This window comes from Polyodon spathula, chromosome 5, assembly GCF_017654505.1.
Source record: "Polyodon spathula isolate WHYD16114869_AA chromosome 5, ASM1765450v1, whole genome shotgun sequence".
NCBI lineage: Eukaryota > Metazoa > Chordata > Actinopteri > Acipenseriformes > Polyodontidae > Polyodon > Polyodon spathula.
This window is the reverse complement of record NC_054538.1, coordinates 63,374,944-63,394,484: the sequence shown is the minus strand read 5'-3', so window position 1 is coordinate 63,394,484 and position 19,541 is coordinate 63,374,944. Positions and strand designations below refer to the sequence as shown.

The 19,541-nt window shown below is 34.8% G+C and overlaps 1 protein-coding gene across 1 annotated transcript in view; it reads left to right on the top strand.

Annotated features, from left to right (window-relative positions):
* The window catches only part of ccdc85a (coiled-coil domain containing 85A), a 54,972-nt gene extending 49,226 nt beyond the window's left edge, over window positions 1-5,746 (top strand). The window contains exons 3-4 of the mRNA XM_041250967.1: window positions 3,229-3,286; window positions 4,183-5,746. Coding sequence (XP_041106901.1) covers window positions 3,229-3,286; window positions 4,183-4,198 — 74 coding nt within the window. The 3' untranslated portion in view covers window positions 4,199-5,746. The remainder of the gene's footprint in view (window positions 1-3,228; window positions 3,287-4,182) is intronic.
* The last annotated feature ends 13,795 nt before the right edge of the window (window positions 5,747-19,541 follow it).

Genomic DNA, 19,541 nt, shown 5'->3' with positions numbered 1-19,541 from the left:
GCCATATGCCGCAAATTAGCAAGCTGATTGAGACTGATATCAGAAGAAATCCCTATTTTGTACATTAACAGCAAATCCTTTCTCATCTTTGAAAAAAAAAAATACTGTATATTTTCTAAATGAAATACAGAAAAAAACCAAATGAACATTTTTTAAATGTACAGTTTTATTAGGGTGCGACATTCTCCCTTTAAACTGCAGAAGGCACAATCTGACTAAACGTCCGCCGAGATGACAGCAGGACTAGAGGGCTCAAGCATCAGGGAGTCAGTTGTAGCTCTTATAAATTTATGAGCTGTGTCAGAATTTTGTGTCTAGAGATATAAAAACAGCATCCCTGCGGGCAGCTTTATATAGTATATATATATATATATTATATATATATATATATATATATATATATATATATATATATATATATATAAAGTATGGTTCATGATAAATGCTATTGGTGGGTCTCCCAGGGTGAGCATTTTTATGCAGGCACCTGTTTACACCACATATTTATGGGATATTTATTAATCAAGCCTGCTGCTCAGCCCCAAATGATTGCATCTATATGCAAAATCTCAAGGACTACCTAAGAGGGTGAACATGGATTCCATAAGGGCTTAAGTAGGGCAGTCAATCTCCAATTCTACATGTTTCCCACAATTATCATCTGGTCAACCAATGTATAATGTTTACTTACAAGGAATTTCAAGAATGAAGACATACGTTCTATAAAGTATGTGTTAAGTTTTAAGACCATAATAGTGGACAGGTTGTCCCTATTCCTCTGTAACATAGTTGCTCAAGATGGCTCATAAAAACTGTTTGTTTTTTCTGAAAACACAGAAACCCAAATTAAAATTCTAAAGCCTATTTTAAAACATCACTTTAAGGGCTTAAATGAAATGTTTTTTTTTTCCTTTCTGAATAATGACTATTTGGATTAAAGAGCTTCACAAATCTTTTCCTAAGTGAAGATGATTCCATGTGTATATTCAACGTGGGTGCAAATCTGGGCACTGTGAAGGACAGGCCAGTCATTGCAACTGTGCTTGTGTTCGTGCATAAAAGGCTAATACAGGCTAATACTTTTATACCCTGCTAGTTTGGGTGGCTGGATAACAGAGGAAGCTGTCACACTTCCAGAAAGACCAAAGCACAGCCACAAATGTATTGCATTTCATAGTTTTACAGAAATGATGTTTGAACATTTGGCTTAGAATATGAAATTAATTTCTCTTGATTTATACTGTGTTGTTACAGTGTTTAGCACATTTAGAAGCCCTTAAATTAAATGTGTGGCTTTTTATTTCAGGTTTGTGGTGTTGGAGAATATTGAAGATACTGCTTAATAACAGATGCAATAAAACATACTAAAAGTGCTGATATGTGTGGTTAATATATAAAACAAATACATTTGTAAATTTAAAAAGTAAATGATGTTATCCATGAAAAGCAGGCGGGAAGTGGCCATCTAGATGTAATGCAGCCAATTTAGTTTTATGTTCCTAAAGTAGACGAGTGGAACATTATTGTGGCGAATTTTGTTCAGGCTTCATGATTGCTGGTTGATAGATGGGACGTCTGGGGATTTGTTTCTTTTAACCAGATTTGGAACGCAGGTTACCTCGGATGTTAGGACTTCATACAGATAATGACACTGTGGTGGATTTGCTGACCAATAGGGCTTGACAGATTAGTCATTTTTATGACCTACTGTATTACTGCAATGGCTTTTTTTCCCCACATAATGCCTGCATTTAAGGGAAATTGTAAAAGCAATGATTTGTGTACCTCTTGAAAATGTCAGCCATAGTACTAGTCGTGATATCCACCACTGTTTTTTTTCCCCTCAAGGTGTAAGTGGATAATAGATGGTATCCACTTTTGGACTGGCCTATCAGGTACTTCTACATTATAAGGGTATTGATTTTTGAAGTATCAACCAGGTAAAAAATAAAACAGTATTAAAGCAGTATTAAGCCAGGTATTATACAATCCAACAATGATTCCCAAAGTTAATACTATTAGACAACATCCACAGCAGGGAAGCTGTGTTACACAAATGACTGCATCTGTTTCCAGCAATAATTCCCACTCTGGGTAATCTATTTCTGTTTTTTTTTTTTGTTGTCACTTTGGAAATAAAAGAAAGAGTAGTACGTTAGTGTTCCTCATAGTCACAGTAGCATCAACTCGGCTTCACATTCAGTTTACCAATGCCTTGAGCAAACACATACAGTTACAATTAAATACATTCTTTTGTTTGAGTTATGCTTAAAATCTGACTGACTAATTATACAAATATTATAATGCCTTGTTAACAAAGCATTTTTCCCAGTGCTCAGTTTGCCTTTGTAAAAGGAGTAACAAACTTTATTTAGGGCTTTAGTTTGGGGTAGTACTGTGGTAAACTGTTTGAATATTGCACTGCATCGACACAAATGTATTTCAAGAGTAACTGATAACATGATAAATAATAATTACTATAATAATAATTACAATAATAATTGCTTGGGAATGCAAGAATACAGATGTGCAGGATTATCATGTGTTACACAGGCACTGTGGCTGATTAGTTATAGTTTATTTACAATTTAACAACATGTGTTAACTAAATGAAAGTTTGTTATTGCTTTTTGTAACATTTGAACTAATAGTTAAGCATTACTGCTTTACAACAAATATACAACAAATACAAGCATATGCAACAAATACAAGCGGGGAGAAACACAGCTTGTTCGCTCTCAAATCATTAGTAAAATTGTTTGGCGAGTGAAGTGCACTTTTAGGAGAATATGTAGTGTTTGATTTTTAAAAACAAAATTGTTTAGAAAAAAGTGTATGAAAACATAATTCACACCTGTGTGAAAAACTTGTGACAAGCTGGAAAAACAAAACAAAACATGGGGACAGGCTGTTGAATTGGAAGGTTCAGTACAGGTCCCCATAAATAACTGCATCTCGAATTGAGTTCTTTGGAAAAATATATATATATATATAGATATAGCTATATATAATATATATTATATATATATATATAATTCGAGCTCAGAATCTAAAAAAAAAAGAGAAAGCACTCAAACAATTCTGTCAGTAACCAAGACTTTGAGACTAGCATGGTAAACTACTGGCCTCTCTTCTATCTTCTATCTGGCCTCTCTCTTCTATTCTTCGTAACAGCCGTGTCAGTCTTGTTCTGACCTTTTTGATTGCTATCTATCTTGTTATTTTTAGCACTCATATCAGCTGGCTGTTGCACAACTACCTGCAGAAGTGTCAAGCTCTGGGACAGGTAAGGATCTGAAATTCATGTACTGTACATACTGTAGTATACATACAGGCTGCACTACCGTTATGCTATTCTTGAATGATTTTACTGGCATATAAGACTATGGTATGGGGCCAATGCATCTAGTGAAGGCCAGATCTTTAATTATCAAGTTAAAACTAATGTAGTTAATGTAGGGAATTTGTAAAATGTCACATGTTAGTCTCAATTGAAAATGAGAAAAAAAGAGACTCCCCTGGGATGACAAACACCATATATTATAGTCTGAGTATGACATTTAGTTCAATGGTTTCTGTGCTTCCCAACAGAGAAAGAAGGTAGGTCTATTTATCAAGTTTGTCTTAAATGTGCCTCCATGGTGAATGTCCTTTTTTGGATGATAATTTGATCTAAGCAGGGTGTAGGATTGGTTTGTTAATATTTAATGTGATATGGAGAAGCAAAATAAGCAAGCAGCTTCCACTGCAGACTGTGAGAAGTGAACCTAAAAAAATAAAAAAACAGAGACAAAAAAGGACATTATGGGTGAATTGAAACAAGTACAATGGTAACAATGGGAGATTAGTCTCTGAAAGACACAGCTTCTTTTACAGTTTCCTAACACTAATATTCTGATGAAAAACAAGATGAGACTGAAATCAAATAACAAAGGTCTCAGTCTTTTATATTGACTAGGAAGTAAGACAAGGGATATGGTTGACAAGTTCCTCTCTCCTGAGAGACACTGATAAGGCTCCAGAAAATTGATTACTAAGGGCTGAGTGACAGAAATTAAAAGTTCACACAAAGCCTGTTTGGTCTGATTTATCACAATTAACATCAAATGTCTTTCTTTCTCACAATGAACCTACACAAATAACCCTACTGATCCTAACCATCAGTTTCACACTTTCTTGCAGTTTTGATGCGTCTTGACTAGAACCTTCTGTGAATGATGACCACTAGTACCTAGGTCCCAACTGGATGTGGTCTATAGAGAAGCTGTAGTGGAAGAGATGGGATTTCGAAGATGTAATAAAGAATGCTTTGCTCTTTTTTCTTTTCTTTTTAAAGAAAAAAAAATGTAGCCTTTAGAACTAATCTGTGATATGAAGGTTATCTAAACATGTCAGGTGTGCTTAGACAACCTACTATATATTCAGATATTCACTGACACTTAAAATTGATTCTCTCTGTACAAACTATCACAAAGGTTCAACTAAGGAGATGTAGCCTACATGGTGAAAATGATGTCCTACCTCCCGGGAAAAAATTAAAAAAGTAATTGGACGAACGAACACGGAAAGACTAGATCTGGGGATAATCTGATTTATGGAGATTTGCTATGCTACTTTCAGTTCCATTGAGGTTTTCCTCATGTTCCGTTTGGATGACACACACAAAAAAAGTGTATTCTGCTGCTTCCTTTGGACTGTTCACCCTACAGCACAATATCCCAATTTTGTTTTAAACTGTTTGTCAACATTAATCTACACTGGGGATATTGGGAAGACCTTTTATTTCACTGTACTGTTCTTTATATACATGTTGGGTTTCTGCCTCTGTATTAAGCAGAACAGTTACTTTGTAACCTTTTATTTTCATGCGTAACCCTTTTTTATGTTGAAAATACAATAAACTTTCCAGTCTATGACATAAATGAAAGTGCATTTTCAACGAATGGCTTTCTGTATTGGAATGCACATATTTCGATCATGTAATATGCTAAGTAATTGGAAGAAAGTAAATCATGTAATGCCACAACAGGATTGGCCTAGCATGCCAACATTTAAAAGTTCAAGGTTGTATTTCCATAAATTGTCATTAATGAAGATAATATATGTGTAAAAACAAACTGTGATTTATTAGAGATTTCCATACTAACTCAGTTGTATAGAGATAAGAAATTACATTTGCACATCCATTGTGGCAATTTCTAGCACCCCAGTGGTTGAGAAAGTTTGTAAGTCTGATAAATAATGACCTAAAGCAGAAGCAGCAATAGATAATGATCCAAAACACAATATAGGGTTGGTGTTTACAAAAAAAGTATTTCTTGCATTTTTATCATATTTTATGTATCAAGTGATAGCGTTGTCAACAGTCATGATGGTTCTGATTATGTATTTATTTTATTTTTTTAACAAAAGTGTTTCTCAATCCTTCAACATACCAAACACTTTTATGTGTAGCCATTATGTGAACAACTGCTGAGGAATGATGAATTAGAAAGATACTGTAAGTGTAATTACAGTATCTTAAGGTAAAACCTAAGAGAAACTAAGTGGTAGGTGTACTAACTCTCAGCACTAACATACAGTTTGCATTTTCGTTGCAACACTTAGCAAAGTACACATTTTGTTGTATGCACTAAGAGAAAACATGTTAATGAAAAGAGTGGCAATAAACAAATTCAGATTTGTTGTGTCCTCTTAGCGAGATCTCTAGCATTGTGAGAGTTGTGCGACATTGTTCAGATAAGTAGTGGGAGTTGAGTTGTGGTTTGCTGCAGCAGAGGCTGCCCGAAGGATAATGTCTATACATGCAAGGATCCAAGAATCAAAATAACACTGTTTTTGTTAAATGTAAACGTCATCTGTACAGTGCATTCTGTTCCGTCATCATTTTACTTATTTTAATATATATATATATATATATATATATATATATATATATTATAACGTATTCTATTGGCTGAGGCTTACATTTCACCCTCCTATACAAAACAGTCTGACACATAACTGAACTTTAACAGCACTTGCAATTTACAACAAAGAAAATAAACAAAACAATGTAAAAATGTTCTTCTTCCTAGCTATGGCTGGACGGCTAATCCGTTTACCTGGCTTGTCCTTCGTCAGCCTTGCTGCCTCTAGCTGTTTCTACATCAGCCACGCTCCTCCCGACTGTAGTGTTTCGCCTGTCTTTATGCAGGCCTTAATTGGGCTCGGATGCATCCTCTCCTGCAGTGCCGGGGCATTCTAGGAGTTGTAGTCCTGCAGCTCCCTCCTTGGACTACAACTTTTCTTTTTACAGACTTCCTCCATTGTCTTTGCCACTTATAGTCTTATACTTATATAGTCGACTCCACTTATTTGCAGATTGGATAATTGCACAAAGATTAATAATTGCATAGCATGCAGCTGGTCCTGTTTTTTAGTGCATCATTTTCTATGATTGTATAATACAGTTAAATGCATATCGGCTAAATACAGAATTCACTTAATTGCATGAAGCTGCACAGTTCTGAAGTCCACTGTACATTACATTTTAATTTTGGTAATTGCATAATGCAAACAACGTTCGAATGTTTAAAAAAAAAAAGTTTGAGTTTCAGACATAGCAGTGACGTAGAGCCCATATGAAACACATGACAGCAGAAAAAGCCAGCAAGACAGACACAGCAAATTGCAAAATGACTCTAAAACTCCAGCCTCAGCACACTACGAGCCTTCCTGGAGACAAATGGTTGTCAGTATTATGAGAGTTTCTTTTGTTGTTGTTTATCAGCTCAACTGGCCAAATACTGTACATATTGTACATACTTCCATCAAATATTTTTTTGTTATGTTGTACTAAGATCTATAGTAAGGTACAGTAAATGCCTGTTTAACTTTTATGTTTAACTGTACTGTATTACAATATTATTCTGTATATATATACGATTTTACCTTTCATATTGTACAATACCAGAGAATAGTGTTGTTTGTACTGAGTGCATAACATATTTTAAATTGGTTTATTTTTCTTAAGTTATACAGTATTTTGGGTTACTTGTAATAAGTTACTTATTATGCAATACATAAAAATAACTTTGTTTATTGCGGCTTTTATATACATTATTTTGCTTTTCATATCGTACATTGCCAGAGAATAGTGTTCTTTGCATTGAGCGTCTAACATATTTCAAGTTGTTTTATTTTTATTAACTTGTTCAGTATTTTAAGTCACTTGTAATAAAATATAAGTGAAAAATAAAGTTATGAATCTGATCAAAATGAGTCATATATACATGTACACGTACATATCGATCTATTGTCATTGTATCCCATTGTATTCCCTCACTATGGTTCTATGACTATGACCTCACACCGGTCCAGTGTTCATGCAATTATGTGGAGTCGACTGTGTGTGTGTGTGTGTGTATATATATATATTACTTCAATTTGGTGCCGCCCTCGAATTAAAGATGCCCTCGTATTGACGCTGCAGTCACATATCAGCTTTATAATAGAGGCCGCCCTCGAATAAACGCGGTTTTGTTGTTTTGTTTTCAGTTTAATTGTAATTCCTGTACTCAATCTCTTTCAAATAAAAACAACGCGCTTACTATCTATGAGAAGATTTAGTTTCGGTTTCTCTTGCAGAGAAATTACAAACAAGCAAGTTACTGAGGAAAAAAATAACCGAGTAGAAGTTTTTACAGAAATCAAGCTGATATTCTGAGGTAGTTTAGGTGCAGAAAAATATCTACGTCTCACTCTTGGACTTAACTGCCATACCAGTATTGCTCCGCCCGTTAGCAACCGATACACACTTCTGATTCGCTGGTACAGTACTCCCCTGACCTTTCAACTCCCACCTAATAGGCTCTTGTTAACTGTCAGTAAATATACTGTATTCAACCGCTAAAAACACACAGGAGTTTAGTGCTGCAGATCGGAGCATCCCACGCACCATTTCTAAAATTAATAAGGGTCACCCTCATTTAAGGGACGCAGTCATTTTGATCAATTTAAAATAAACGGTGAGGCGCCAAATTGAAGTAACACGGTGTGTGTGTGTGTGTGTGTGTGTGTGTGTATATATATATATATATATATATATATATATATATATATATACACACACACACACAGTGCCTATATATATATATATATATATATATATATATATATATATATATATATATATATATATATATATATATACAGTGCCTATAGTAAGTATTCAACCCCTTTGGACGTTTTCACAGTTTGTTGTGTTACAACCTGAAATCTTGATGCATTTAAATGGGATTTTTTTTTTCCCTTTGATTTACACAAGCTACTCAACAATTTTTATTGTGAAACAGCAGTTAATGAAAATAAAAAAAAAATGGAATGTATTGGTTAGATAAGTATTCACCCCCCTGAGCTTTTGGGTAAGTCTCTACCAGGTTTGCACATCTGGTTCATGCAATAGTCGCCCATTCTACTTGGCAAAATTGTTCAAGCTCTGTCAAGTTGGATGGGGATCGCTGGTGGACAGCAATCTTCAAGTCTTGCCACAGATTCTCAATCGGATTCAAGTCTGGGGTTTGACTGGTCCACTCTAGGACATTAACTTTCTTGTTTTTAAGCCACTCCAGTGTTGCTTTGGCTGTGTGCTTGGGGTCATTGTCCTGCTGAAAGGTGAATCTTCATCCCAGTCTTAGGTCTTTTGCAGACTGAAGCAAGTTTTCCTCAAGGATTTGCCTGAATTTAGCTCCAGCCATTTTGCCCTCTACCCTGACAAGCTTCTCAGACCCTGTCGATGAAAAGCATCCTCATATCATGATGCTGCCACCACCATGCTTCACAGTAGGGTTGGTGTTACCTGGGTGATGTGCAGTGTTGCATTTGCGCCAGACATAATGCTTTGCATTTTAGGCCAAATAGTTCAATTTTTGTTTCATCGGACCACAGAATCTTTTGCCACATCTTTTCAGAGTCTCCCACATGCCTTTTTGCAAATTCCAAGCAGGCTTTTACATGGGATTTTTTCAGAAATGGCTTCCTTCTTGCCACTCTTCCATACAGGCCAGATTGGTGGAGTACCTCAGTTATTGTTGACACATGGACAGTTTCTCTCATCTCAGCCATGGAACACTGTAGGTCTTTTAGAGTTGTCATTGGCCTCTTGGTGGCTTCTCTTACCAATGCCCTTCTTACCCAGCTGCTCAATTTGGGAGGACGGTCTGCTCTAAGCAGATTCTGGGTGGTGCTGTATACCTTCCACTTCTTAATGATCGACTTGACTGTTCTCCATGCGATATTCTGTGCGATCTGTGCCTTTCCACTACTTTATCCTGGAGTTGTTTTGAAAGCTCATTGGTCATCGTGGTAGTATCTTTGCTTTAAATGCACCACCTAATTGTGTGACCTTACAGAGACAGGTGTATTTAATCTGAAATCATGTGAACCACTTTTATTGCACACAGATGGACTCCATTTAACTTATTGTGTGAATTCTGAAGGAAACTGGTTGCACCTGAGCTTATTTAGGAGTGTCATAGCAAAGGGGGTGAATACTTATCTAATGAAGACTTTCCAGGTTTCTATTTTTAATTTTAATTGTTTTTTCACCCCCCTATTTGTTCACACATTGAAAGTGTTGAGTAGGTTGTGTAAATCAAAGGAAAACAACCAATTTAAATGGATCAAGTTTTCAGGTGGTAACACAACAAACTGTGAATTTTTTTTTTTTGCTAGAAGAACAACAACAATGATAATAATAACTTTTCTTTTTTGAATACAATTTTTCTTTTAATAAACAAAATAAACACAACAAATGTAACAATTGAAAAATTTGTTCTATTGACTTTTTCCAGTTCCAATCAATTCACTTAGGATTACACACCCTGAAAAGGTATATAAAAACATTTACTGCAACAGATGGCTGTGAGCTAGAAGTGGAAGCTGCACTTAGCTTTGGGAACTTCCTATACTCAGCATGAATAGAAGGTTTTCGCTTTATATATATATAAAATGGTTGCTTTTCATTTACTTGCAATCTACATATAAACTTCAGTAATATTCAATGACTCATAGGCCTCACAATTCTTCTCATTTTGTATTGCACATATATACATATGCGCTTCTACAATTCATCTTTCACATCAAACTTTTAGAAAGAAATAAAATTATCTCAGCAAATCTTCTGATTATTATTATTATTTATTATTATTATTATTATTATTATTATTATTATTATTATTATTATTATAAGCAATAAGCATGATATAGAATTAAGTATAAGCTGCCATTGAAAGAGTTAAAGTCCAGGAGACGTGTCGAAAAGAAAAAAGTTGGCCGAATCTCCAGGGCTCCATATATAAAGTGTGATGGTAGCTCCTTTTGTAATAGTACAACATTTTTACAGGTTTTTTGTTTACACCTTGTGTATCTTGATCTTTGATTTATATAACATAACACACAGACCTTGGTTGTAACAATAACTGACGTTTATTCATAAAACCATGAGCCTGTCACTAACTGTAAACGGTTTCGCTAGATAGAACAGCTATACACATGTAAAAAATTGGCTTACCTTGAAAAAGAAAGTTCCCCGCACTTCTGTCACCTTTGTGTTACAATGCTTGCACGTTGCCGTCCATTTATTATTATGTTCTTCAATTTCAAAATTGATGTAGGCAAACTGAATGACGGAGGCTGCTTCGATGCCATTTCAGCTCATATATATAATATATATATATATATATATATATATATATATATATATATATATATATATATATAAACACAAAATCACATGGAAATAAGACCAAGTACATTATTCTGTGAATGCACCAGCGGGCAGCTTAGTCATTTAAAATATACCTGTAACTTCATACATTATTGCAGTGGGGGGTAATACTAATAATAATAATAATAATAATAATAATAATAATAATAATAATACTACTAATAATAATAATAATAATAATAATAATAATAAAATAATAAACAACTTTTACTTTATATGGTGCCTAAATGCAAAGCATCTCAAAGCGCTGTACAGTTTCATATACAGTAGCAAAAAACGTAGCAAAGCGCATAGTTTCTCATGCCTGAGTGGGCCAAATATCCGGTAAAAACTGGTCCTTAATTCTAGTGTAGTATTTCCTATAATAATAATGCAAAGCTCCTTTAGCATAGAGCACATAACCTTCATAAAACACCTCGGAGCTGTTTTTCAAGGGGTGTCATTATTACAACATGGAACATTATTATAAAGTATAGTTTTTATCAGTAAGGACACTTACAGACAGCTATTGGATTATTCAAATTCAGAATGCCAGCCCCAGCCTGCTGTTGCAGTTTCTCTTTTACACACCAGGCAGTTCTAATCTGTATATTTGTTCTGAATTTGGATTACAAAAATGACTCCTTAACAGTTTTAGATTTTCTGTCAAAATATGGCAGTTTTGTAAGACAGAAGTGCTCTTTCTTTCTAGTTTGAGTGTGTGTGTGCATATATATATATATATATATATATATATATATATATATATATATATATATATATATATAATATATATATATATTTATATATATATATATATATATATCATATATATGATAGACTGTATACAGTCATCGTTTGATTTCAAGTAGCACACAGACATGGTGTAAGAAAAACGAATGGCTCTGTTTAGTGAACTAGCCACCTATAACAACACCATCACAAGTGGTATGTGTGTGTGCAATTGCTGCCATTCTGCTTGAATGAGCATAGAGGTTGATTTACCACAAAGGAACACCAAAGGAATGAACAAAACATATAACATACTTGCATACAAATGCCAACTGATGTGCAAAATAATGTTGCAGTAATAAAAATTAAAAATATTTGCTTGGTGAAATAAACTTCTGGTACCAGTGTACTCCTCCTCACATGTAAATCCCAAACTGTGTAAAGCAGGGGTGTCCAATTCCTGTCTTGGAGGGACAGAGTGGGACAACTTTACCTATCTAACTGGAAAGAACACATTGACAATATTTAGCAAAACCCTGATAATAAGATTGATGGATACCTGAGATGTTTCATAATAAAAGTGCACAATGTCTATGTGTGACAGTCCTTTCCCTGTCACAGGTACCAACAGATATTTCCAGTTCCAATTGTAGTAGTGAACATGATCCAATGTCCTTCAGTTATGAACCACAGAACAATGTACTTCAGGCTGGATTAACCCAATTGGTCCTGGTATCATGTATAGTACAGTGTACATCAAGCAGCTTCAGAACTAAGAACCCTGCTGGCTCCACTTGCTCTGTTAAACATAGTTTATTTTGTTTTGTTTTATTTTATATAACATTTCCTGGGAATTTATTAGTGTTTATTTAAAAAAAAAAAAAAAAAAAAAGTTTGCTGTGTAAGATTGGAGGAAAGGAAATACTTTATTCCCCAGATTATTTATGTGCCTTACAACCAAGCTTGATTCACCAGTCATGGCTAATCCTGGCACATTCAAATTGGATTTTAAGTTGCAGAGTACAGGAAATATCTTAGAACATGACAGAGTGATACTCATAATTCTAAATGTCAGTAATTATCACTGGGATGTGCAATCGAATCCACAAGCTGTGTTTAATATGTGGTAATAAAAACAGAAGGTAGACACATACTGTATATGCTTTAGTTTGACAGAAAAAGAAAATACCCTCTCCATAGGTACAATTTATGCATGCCATATTTTTCTACTTCCATTAAACGTTGCAGTGGTGGTTAAAATGATGCTCATTTGCAAGATAGTCTCCTAACACAAGGCATGACATTGTGTCCTTGGGAAATCAATTAATTTTAGGGAAATGTACCTGTTATATAGTATACTGTGCTGTATGGGCATTCAACAGTTACACTAAAATTCAGCTAAGCCCACTAGTACCGACTGGTTTCTCTTCTGCTGGTAAAATTAATAGAGTAACCATCGATGTAATATATTATTATATTTTTATCTGATTATCATACCAACACCTTAATGAACTGACATTGTTTTTGTGTTGTTTTATACGGCCTCTGGTTGTTCTCTTTACGTTAGTCAATATGAACCATGTTAATCTTTGATATACAGTACTGTAAAGGGGTGATGGCCCAAGCTTTGCCCCACCCTCAATCACAGTATTTTCTCAGGAACACAGTGGTTTTTAGAACTCAGGAAACAGAAACTTGCTAGTGTTCACAGGTATAAATGTTTATTTTTGCACGGGAATAATACTTCACACAGATTACAAATGACAACAGACTAAAAGGTTGTACATACAACGACTGACATTCACACAGACAAAATCACGGCTGAGCAACCCAATGACCAGGGAGACCCAGGCTCACCTACTCCTAACAGGATCAATTATTCATTAAACAGTCACACCTGGAATGATTTTATACAAAAATAAACTCTATTATTTAACGTTCATACCATTTACAATAAACATTCATATTTTACATTAAACATGCGTCTTATCCTTTATAGGTACTGTATTTGTTTAACCTGCATGAATATCGTCTTTGTTTAGAAACATGATCGTTAAACTATTCTATTGTTTACTCATTATTATTATCATTGTCATTATTATTCTCTAGTCCCTAACTAGTCCTTACCTATTACCAATAAAGACTGAACATTTGCCTTACCCCTTCCATTGGACCATCATAGATCAAATACACTTGCTCAACAGCATGTATGATACATAATAAACCATGGCTCTATCACCAGTAGAATAGCATTAACAATAATAAGAACAACAACAGGCACTTAATTACAGTGAGGGTCTCACTCTACTCACCCCCACAAGTACAAAGAATATCCTCAATGTGAAATAAGAAGACAATACTATAAATCATTCCATTTACAGTAGTACAGAACCACCCTAATCTCAGTACTGACACTGTAATCTTTGTCTATTTTATTGCACTGCACTTTTTATTTAGACACGTTATGCCCAATTAATTAACTTTCTCTCTGTTGTGAGCTGTGAGAACATTCTACTCTACTGGATACTATTTAAAAAAAAAAAAAAAAAAAAGTTTTGTTTGCTGTTTAAAGGCTTCCTAATTCAAAAATAGTCTATAAATCTAAAGTGGCATTACAACAAGGAAAAAAATCAAGAGAAAATTGACCTTCGGATGAGACATAAAACCGAGATTCTATTGTAAGTGACCGCAGTAGCAGTTGTTGATGCATAGTTCACCTAATCTCTGTAAGTCACATTGGATAAACGCATCTGCTAAATGACCAATAAATAATAACAACATAACAAACCCAAAGCTGACATTTTAATAAGCTGTAAAATTCTTACACGACGCGATAAAGAATTGACATTCGCTATTGTTTTTATATAAATAATATATATATATATATATATATATATATATATATATATATATATATATATATATATATATATATATATATATATATATATATATATTTTAGCATTCTGTGCAGAGATGTCATAAAATAATTGCAGTTATCACAGTTGTTGCTAGGGAAGTATATTTCACAGTGTGCTACAGTTCAGACTTCAGAGACTTTAGTTACGGCTGCCCATGACAACAAAACAGGATGCTTCTACTGCTCACTCAAGGTGACAAAGGAACCACAGCATCACGTAGCCAGGGGGTATGTGTAGAGAAGAAACCGACAAGGACAGCTCTACCATTGTGGCTGTTTTTCTTTCATATAGGTAAAGCACGCATATGACATTTTCTTTATTAACAACGATAAAACCTGACTGATTGTTTGGCTGTGCTCTCCTTCTTAACCAGATTATTTTTTGTTTGTAATGAGCCTTTGTTTACATTTATTTGTTACTGCCAGTTTCATTAAAACAAAACACAATGCAATCCCATAATCTGCCACTGACCTTAGAGGAGGGCAGCTGAAGCCTATAGTGCCAGGCAGTGGAACTGAGGCATTGTGACACCTTTGTGGGGCACCATCCCTCTGGTTCATATTTGCCCCAGCAGTGTCAAAATGATTGTGTCAATTACAAAATATAAAACAGTAACACAAAATAACTGTAAAACAGAGAACGTACAGTCATGTGCTTCTTGGACAAATACATCTGTAGGAAAGAGCCAGACACTCCATCTGAGACGCGCTGTAGCTGTTTTTTGTTTACAGTAAATAATAGCTGAGATTGGCAGGCTGCAGATTCCTGACCAGCAGGTGGGAGTGTTCCAGTGAAGCGTCTCACTAGAAAAAAGTGGGGCACACACTCCCCAGGGTGAATGAGCCAGGACCAATAGTCTGAGACAAACCATTGTTTCCACTCCTGCCACTTGGTTGGTGAATAAGACGGATATGCGACCACCACATGTGTAACTGGGGTCACTAATGTACGTGTCAAAAAGATATTTAATTGGGGGACTTTAAATCCTGCCAAAGGATATGGAGGGTATGCAAGTGCATGTTCCTACAGCTGGACCTCCCTTTCTTGTGGGGAGAGCGCTATACCAAACTACAGGCAACTTTATTTTGTAGATTTGTTTTCCCACTGTGTTTGTTTAGCATTTTTGTATTTCTTTTGTTTACATTGCAGTTTATGTGGACGCACACAAGGATTTCCTTTGTTTTACCTGCCCTGTGAATTACCATTGCTGGTACCCTAGTGGCAGCAACCTATGATTACAACTGTAAATATTGTAAATAAATCTTGAGGGTCTGAGTGGAGTTTCAATGTCAGTTTTCCTGTGTCTCAACTACAACAACAGAGTTACAACAAACTGATTCAAATGGCAAGACCTTACATCTGGTAATCATGCAGAACATACTGTCTGGCAGGTACATGTCTATTATAGGCCTAGACTTGGAGGAGCTCTTTATTTAATAAACCTTACCTGGCAGTTGGCAACACAATGTAATTTGAAACTTTATCCTACACCTCCCCATCCTTCACTTTGTTTCCAACCAGACCCCTTAATAATGGGGGGAAAGTACACTACTTTGTCCCCATCCACCCTGCTGCTTTAGCGTGGCTGCCTTCTCCGCCTGAGATGCAGGACCAAATCACTAAAAGCGATACAATCACCCAAAACCTAAACAACTAACCATTAGCTGTTAGATATTGAAAACATATGTGAGGCCATGGCCAGTTTACATCTCTAAAATACAGTCTTAGCTGGATGTGAAGGGGATTTATTTAAGAAGTTTAGCTGTTAAAAGTTTTATTTAGTTACAAGTTTATACCTAAGCAGGAAATGTACTATTGTTTCACCATTACAGGTTACATGTTTCTATCTGGCTACATGATCGTTAAATATTTATTTGTTAGCAATGAAGCATTTGCATTTCTTATCAAAGACAAAGATGTGGTGTATTCTTCAAAGGTATGTTGGGCGGCATTTAGGCTATATTATTAAATTCACTGGTTATCTTACTGTGTATGTGAGTCAGTAAAAAAAATAATTATAGCTTTTATTTACCCCCACAAGACTGTAATTATACTGTATATAGGAGATTTTATGTGACAGTTTTCTCCCCAAAATGTTGTTACAGTGAATGATTCACTGCTGCTGCAGCAGACTGCTGAAGATTTTAATTTTTTGTAATTATAGCTGGTGAGAAGCAAGTTACAGTATGCTGCCAGAAGCCACTGGGGATGCAATATGGCTCAGTTACACATTAGAGGCAGGACACATATCCATTGATTCCCCAGCAATGTTGCTTCTTAATATATCCTCAAAGAGTTGAAATCAATTACCACTGCAGTTATGTATGATTTAATGACATGTGTGAGAGGAAACACATTGAGTAGGCCCGACTCCTCTCTAATTGAAAAATTACTGCTATTGTTTCATCTTTTCAATTATATTTGAGCCACAATATTATATACAAATTAGTGGCTGCTAAAAGCAGGCATTTTAAAACCACACCCCCCTTTTACAGTGCTCGACCTTTCATAAAGACAATGGGGTCTTCTCTCAAAATTTCAGCTTTTGAAAGGGGAAAAATCCATATTAAGAGATTATACAAGAGTCCTTTTGGACCCTATTTTTAGGTTCAAAGGCAAAATCAGTTCCTGACAGGAATAACTCAATTGTAACAGAACTATACTAGCAATAAAGCACTACAGGAAGGAGCTGTTACATCATTGCTTTTAGAAGTTTCTTGCTTGTTAAATGTTGTTAAAATGATATATTCCTCTCTACAAAAGTGACCTTGCTTTTGCACTTACTTTAAAATTACACTTCTTTGTTTTTGGGTTCTTTTTTTCCCATTATAATAATTTGAGTAAGTTACTGGAGTTAACCACTGTGACAGCTGTGCCTGTATTCCATTATATTAATGTATGCGTTTCTGAAGTGCTTTTTACAGCAATGAAAAATAACATGTATGAACTTGTATGAACTTGTATCAATGGAAAACAATGTAACCATTGTGCAACCGGGCAATGACCATCTGCAGTGCCTTTAATATCTGCAAAATAGTTTTGTAACTTCATGACACCAAAAAGAAAACAAAAGTCATTCAATAGTTCAGTAATAGATAAAAAAAAAATAAGCTAATACAATAGCTTTATACCCTATAGACCTCAAAGAATAATGCGTAGAATTATAGCCTGAGAACTTCAACCGCAGGGAGCTCCAGAAAATATGTTCCTATAAATCATTTGCTCTTGTTGGATACAGATTGTCATTCTACTGTATACTGTTTATTATCTAACAATGGCAAGTCATAAAATGTACATCCAAGCAAGCCAATAAAATGATAAAAAAAACTTGTACTACAGTATATTATATATGTATATGTCTTGCAGATTGTGTTGGCCTAAGATCAAATTAAGGAAAGTTACCTATCAAAAAAAAGATGGTTTAGATGTATATAAACAATGCATCCTGTAATTTACTTGGTCTTTCAAGCATTTGGGTTTCAAGACACCAAGAAGTTGACCACATTTTGAGCATTCCCATAGGAAATAAGGCACCCCCCCCCCCCCCCCCCCCAAAAAAAAAAAAACTGAAAAAAGCCCCGCCATTATTAAGAATCGGTTTATTTGAAATGAGCCTTCAACAGATGCTTTGGGTTCTGGTTAGGATTGCTGTTGAACCTTGGTATAACTGGTGCAATGCAGTTACTAGGATAAAATGCACAAGTGTCCCTAAAGGGCAGGTACTTATGTTTGACTGCAAAAACAAACAAACTATGAAAATACATGTCAGAAGCATTGAAAAACTGAAAAAATGTCTGAATGATTTAAATGATTTTATATCTGTCATTGTTTAGATGAATTGAACAAGATGTATCTTCTCAATGTGCCAAAGTAGTTGCAATTTTTTTTAAAAAGGGTATACAAAAACTATGTAATAACATGGTAATAACTTCCAAAAGGTTCTTACATGTATTGATGTTACTAATTATTTTTATGTATTTCATTCAATAGGCCAAGATGCTAATTAATTCCAACCTTGAAGACAACAATTCATGGGGGAAAATTCAACATGGTAAATAACTAGAGGTCTTATCTTAAATATATTGCAACAGTGAGTTAACTACAAAAACACATCTTGTTGGGAAGTTTTGAAATCTTGGGCCAACCAGGTTTTCATTTTTTAAATTTTTTTAAATGCCTAAAATATAATTATGGTTCTTCTTGATAACCAAATATTTCAGACCATCAACTTGAAGGAATGGCAAGGTAGCATTTACTGAATTTATTTATTAGAAAAAAAAAAAAAAATGTACCAATGGATTTATGAAACGTTATATTGGAAACATAAATACTGTATAATTGAAACAAGCCTTTTAATTGAAGAGGTGACCACGACCTGTAAAATACATTATTTTAAAAGCTCTCTTTTTAGAAAGGTTGTTATTTTCATTCATTACAGCAGCAGGAGTCCAGTCTTCCATACAGTCTTTTAATATAAATCACACATTTCTGAAATATACCAAAAAAATCAGTGCCAAGTTTCTTAATGTTGCTGTGTCTGGGTAAAAATAATTATTCTTGCTCGAAGGTCTTTATTTGCTCGCAGAATGACACTGAGTAATGTGTATTGCAGAATACTTAGCCCACTCAAGAAGCTATGACCACTAAGCTGTGAAGAAGACACAAACTTCACCTGTTTATATTACCAATAACACACACTTCTCATTAATAATGCACTTAATTAATCTCTTCCTTGGGTTTCTGGCCAGGAGTCTGTTAAACTTCCGTTGACTTATGATTAATACAGGTAATTTAACAGAGATGGGTGGAAATAGTACAGTGTTTTTAACAACACAAGTAGTTTGTCAGAAAAGTACATGTAAATGTAAAGCATTTTGGGTGGTACTACGCTAATATACAATTAGGATTGTGCTTGGCGGTGACAATTGGAATTGAAATTAATTAATTTGAAGAAGTCATTCACCCCTGCCAAGTTAAAGACGTCTTGACATTGCCAGGTGATATATTGAGAGTGACAAAGTTTTGACAACCAATGAATCAATTACAATTATGCCTTATACAAAGCAACATGCAAGGGCGGCCTTTGATGACTTCTTCTATGCTGCACATTGTTGTAAAAAAATTATTAAAGCTAATTATTA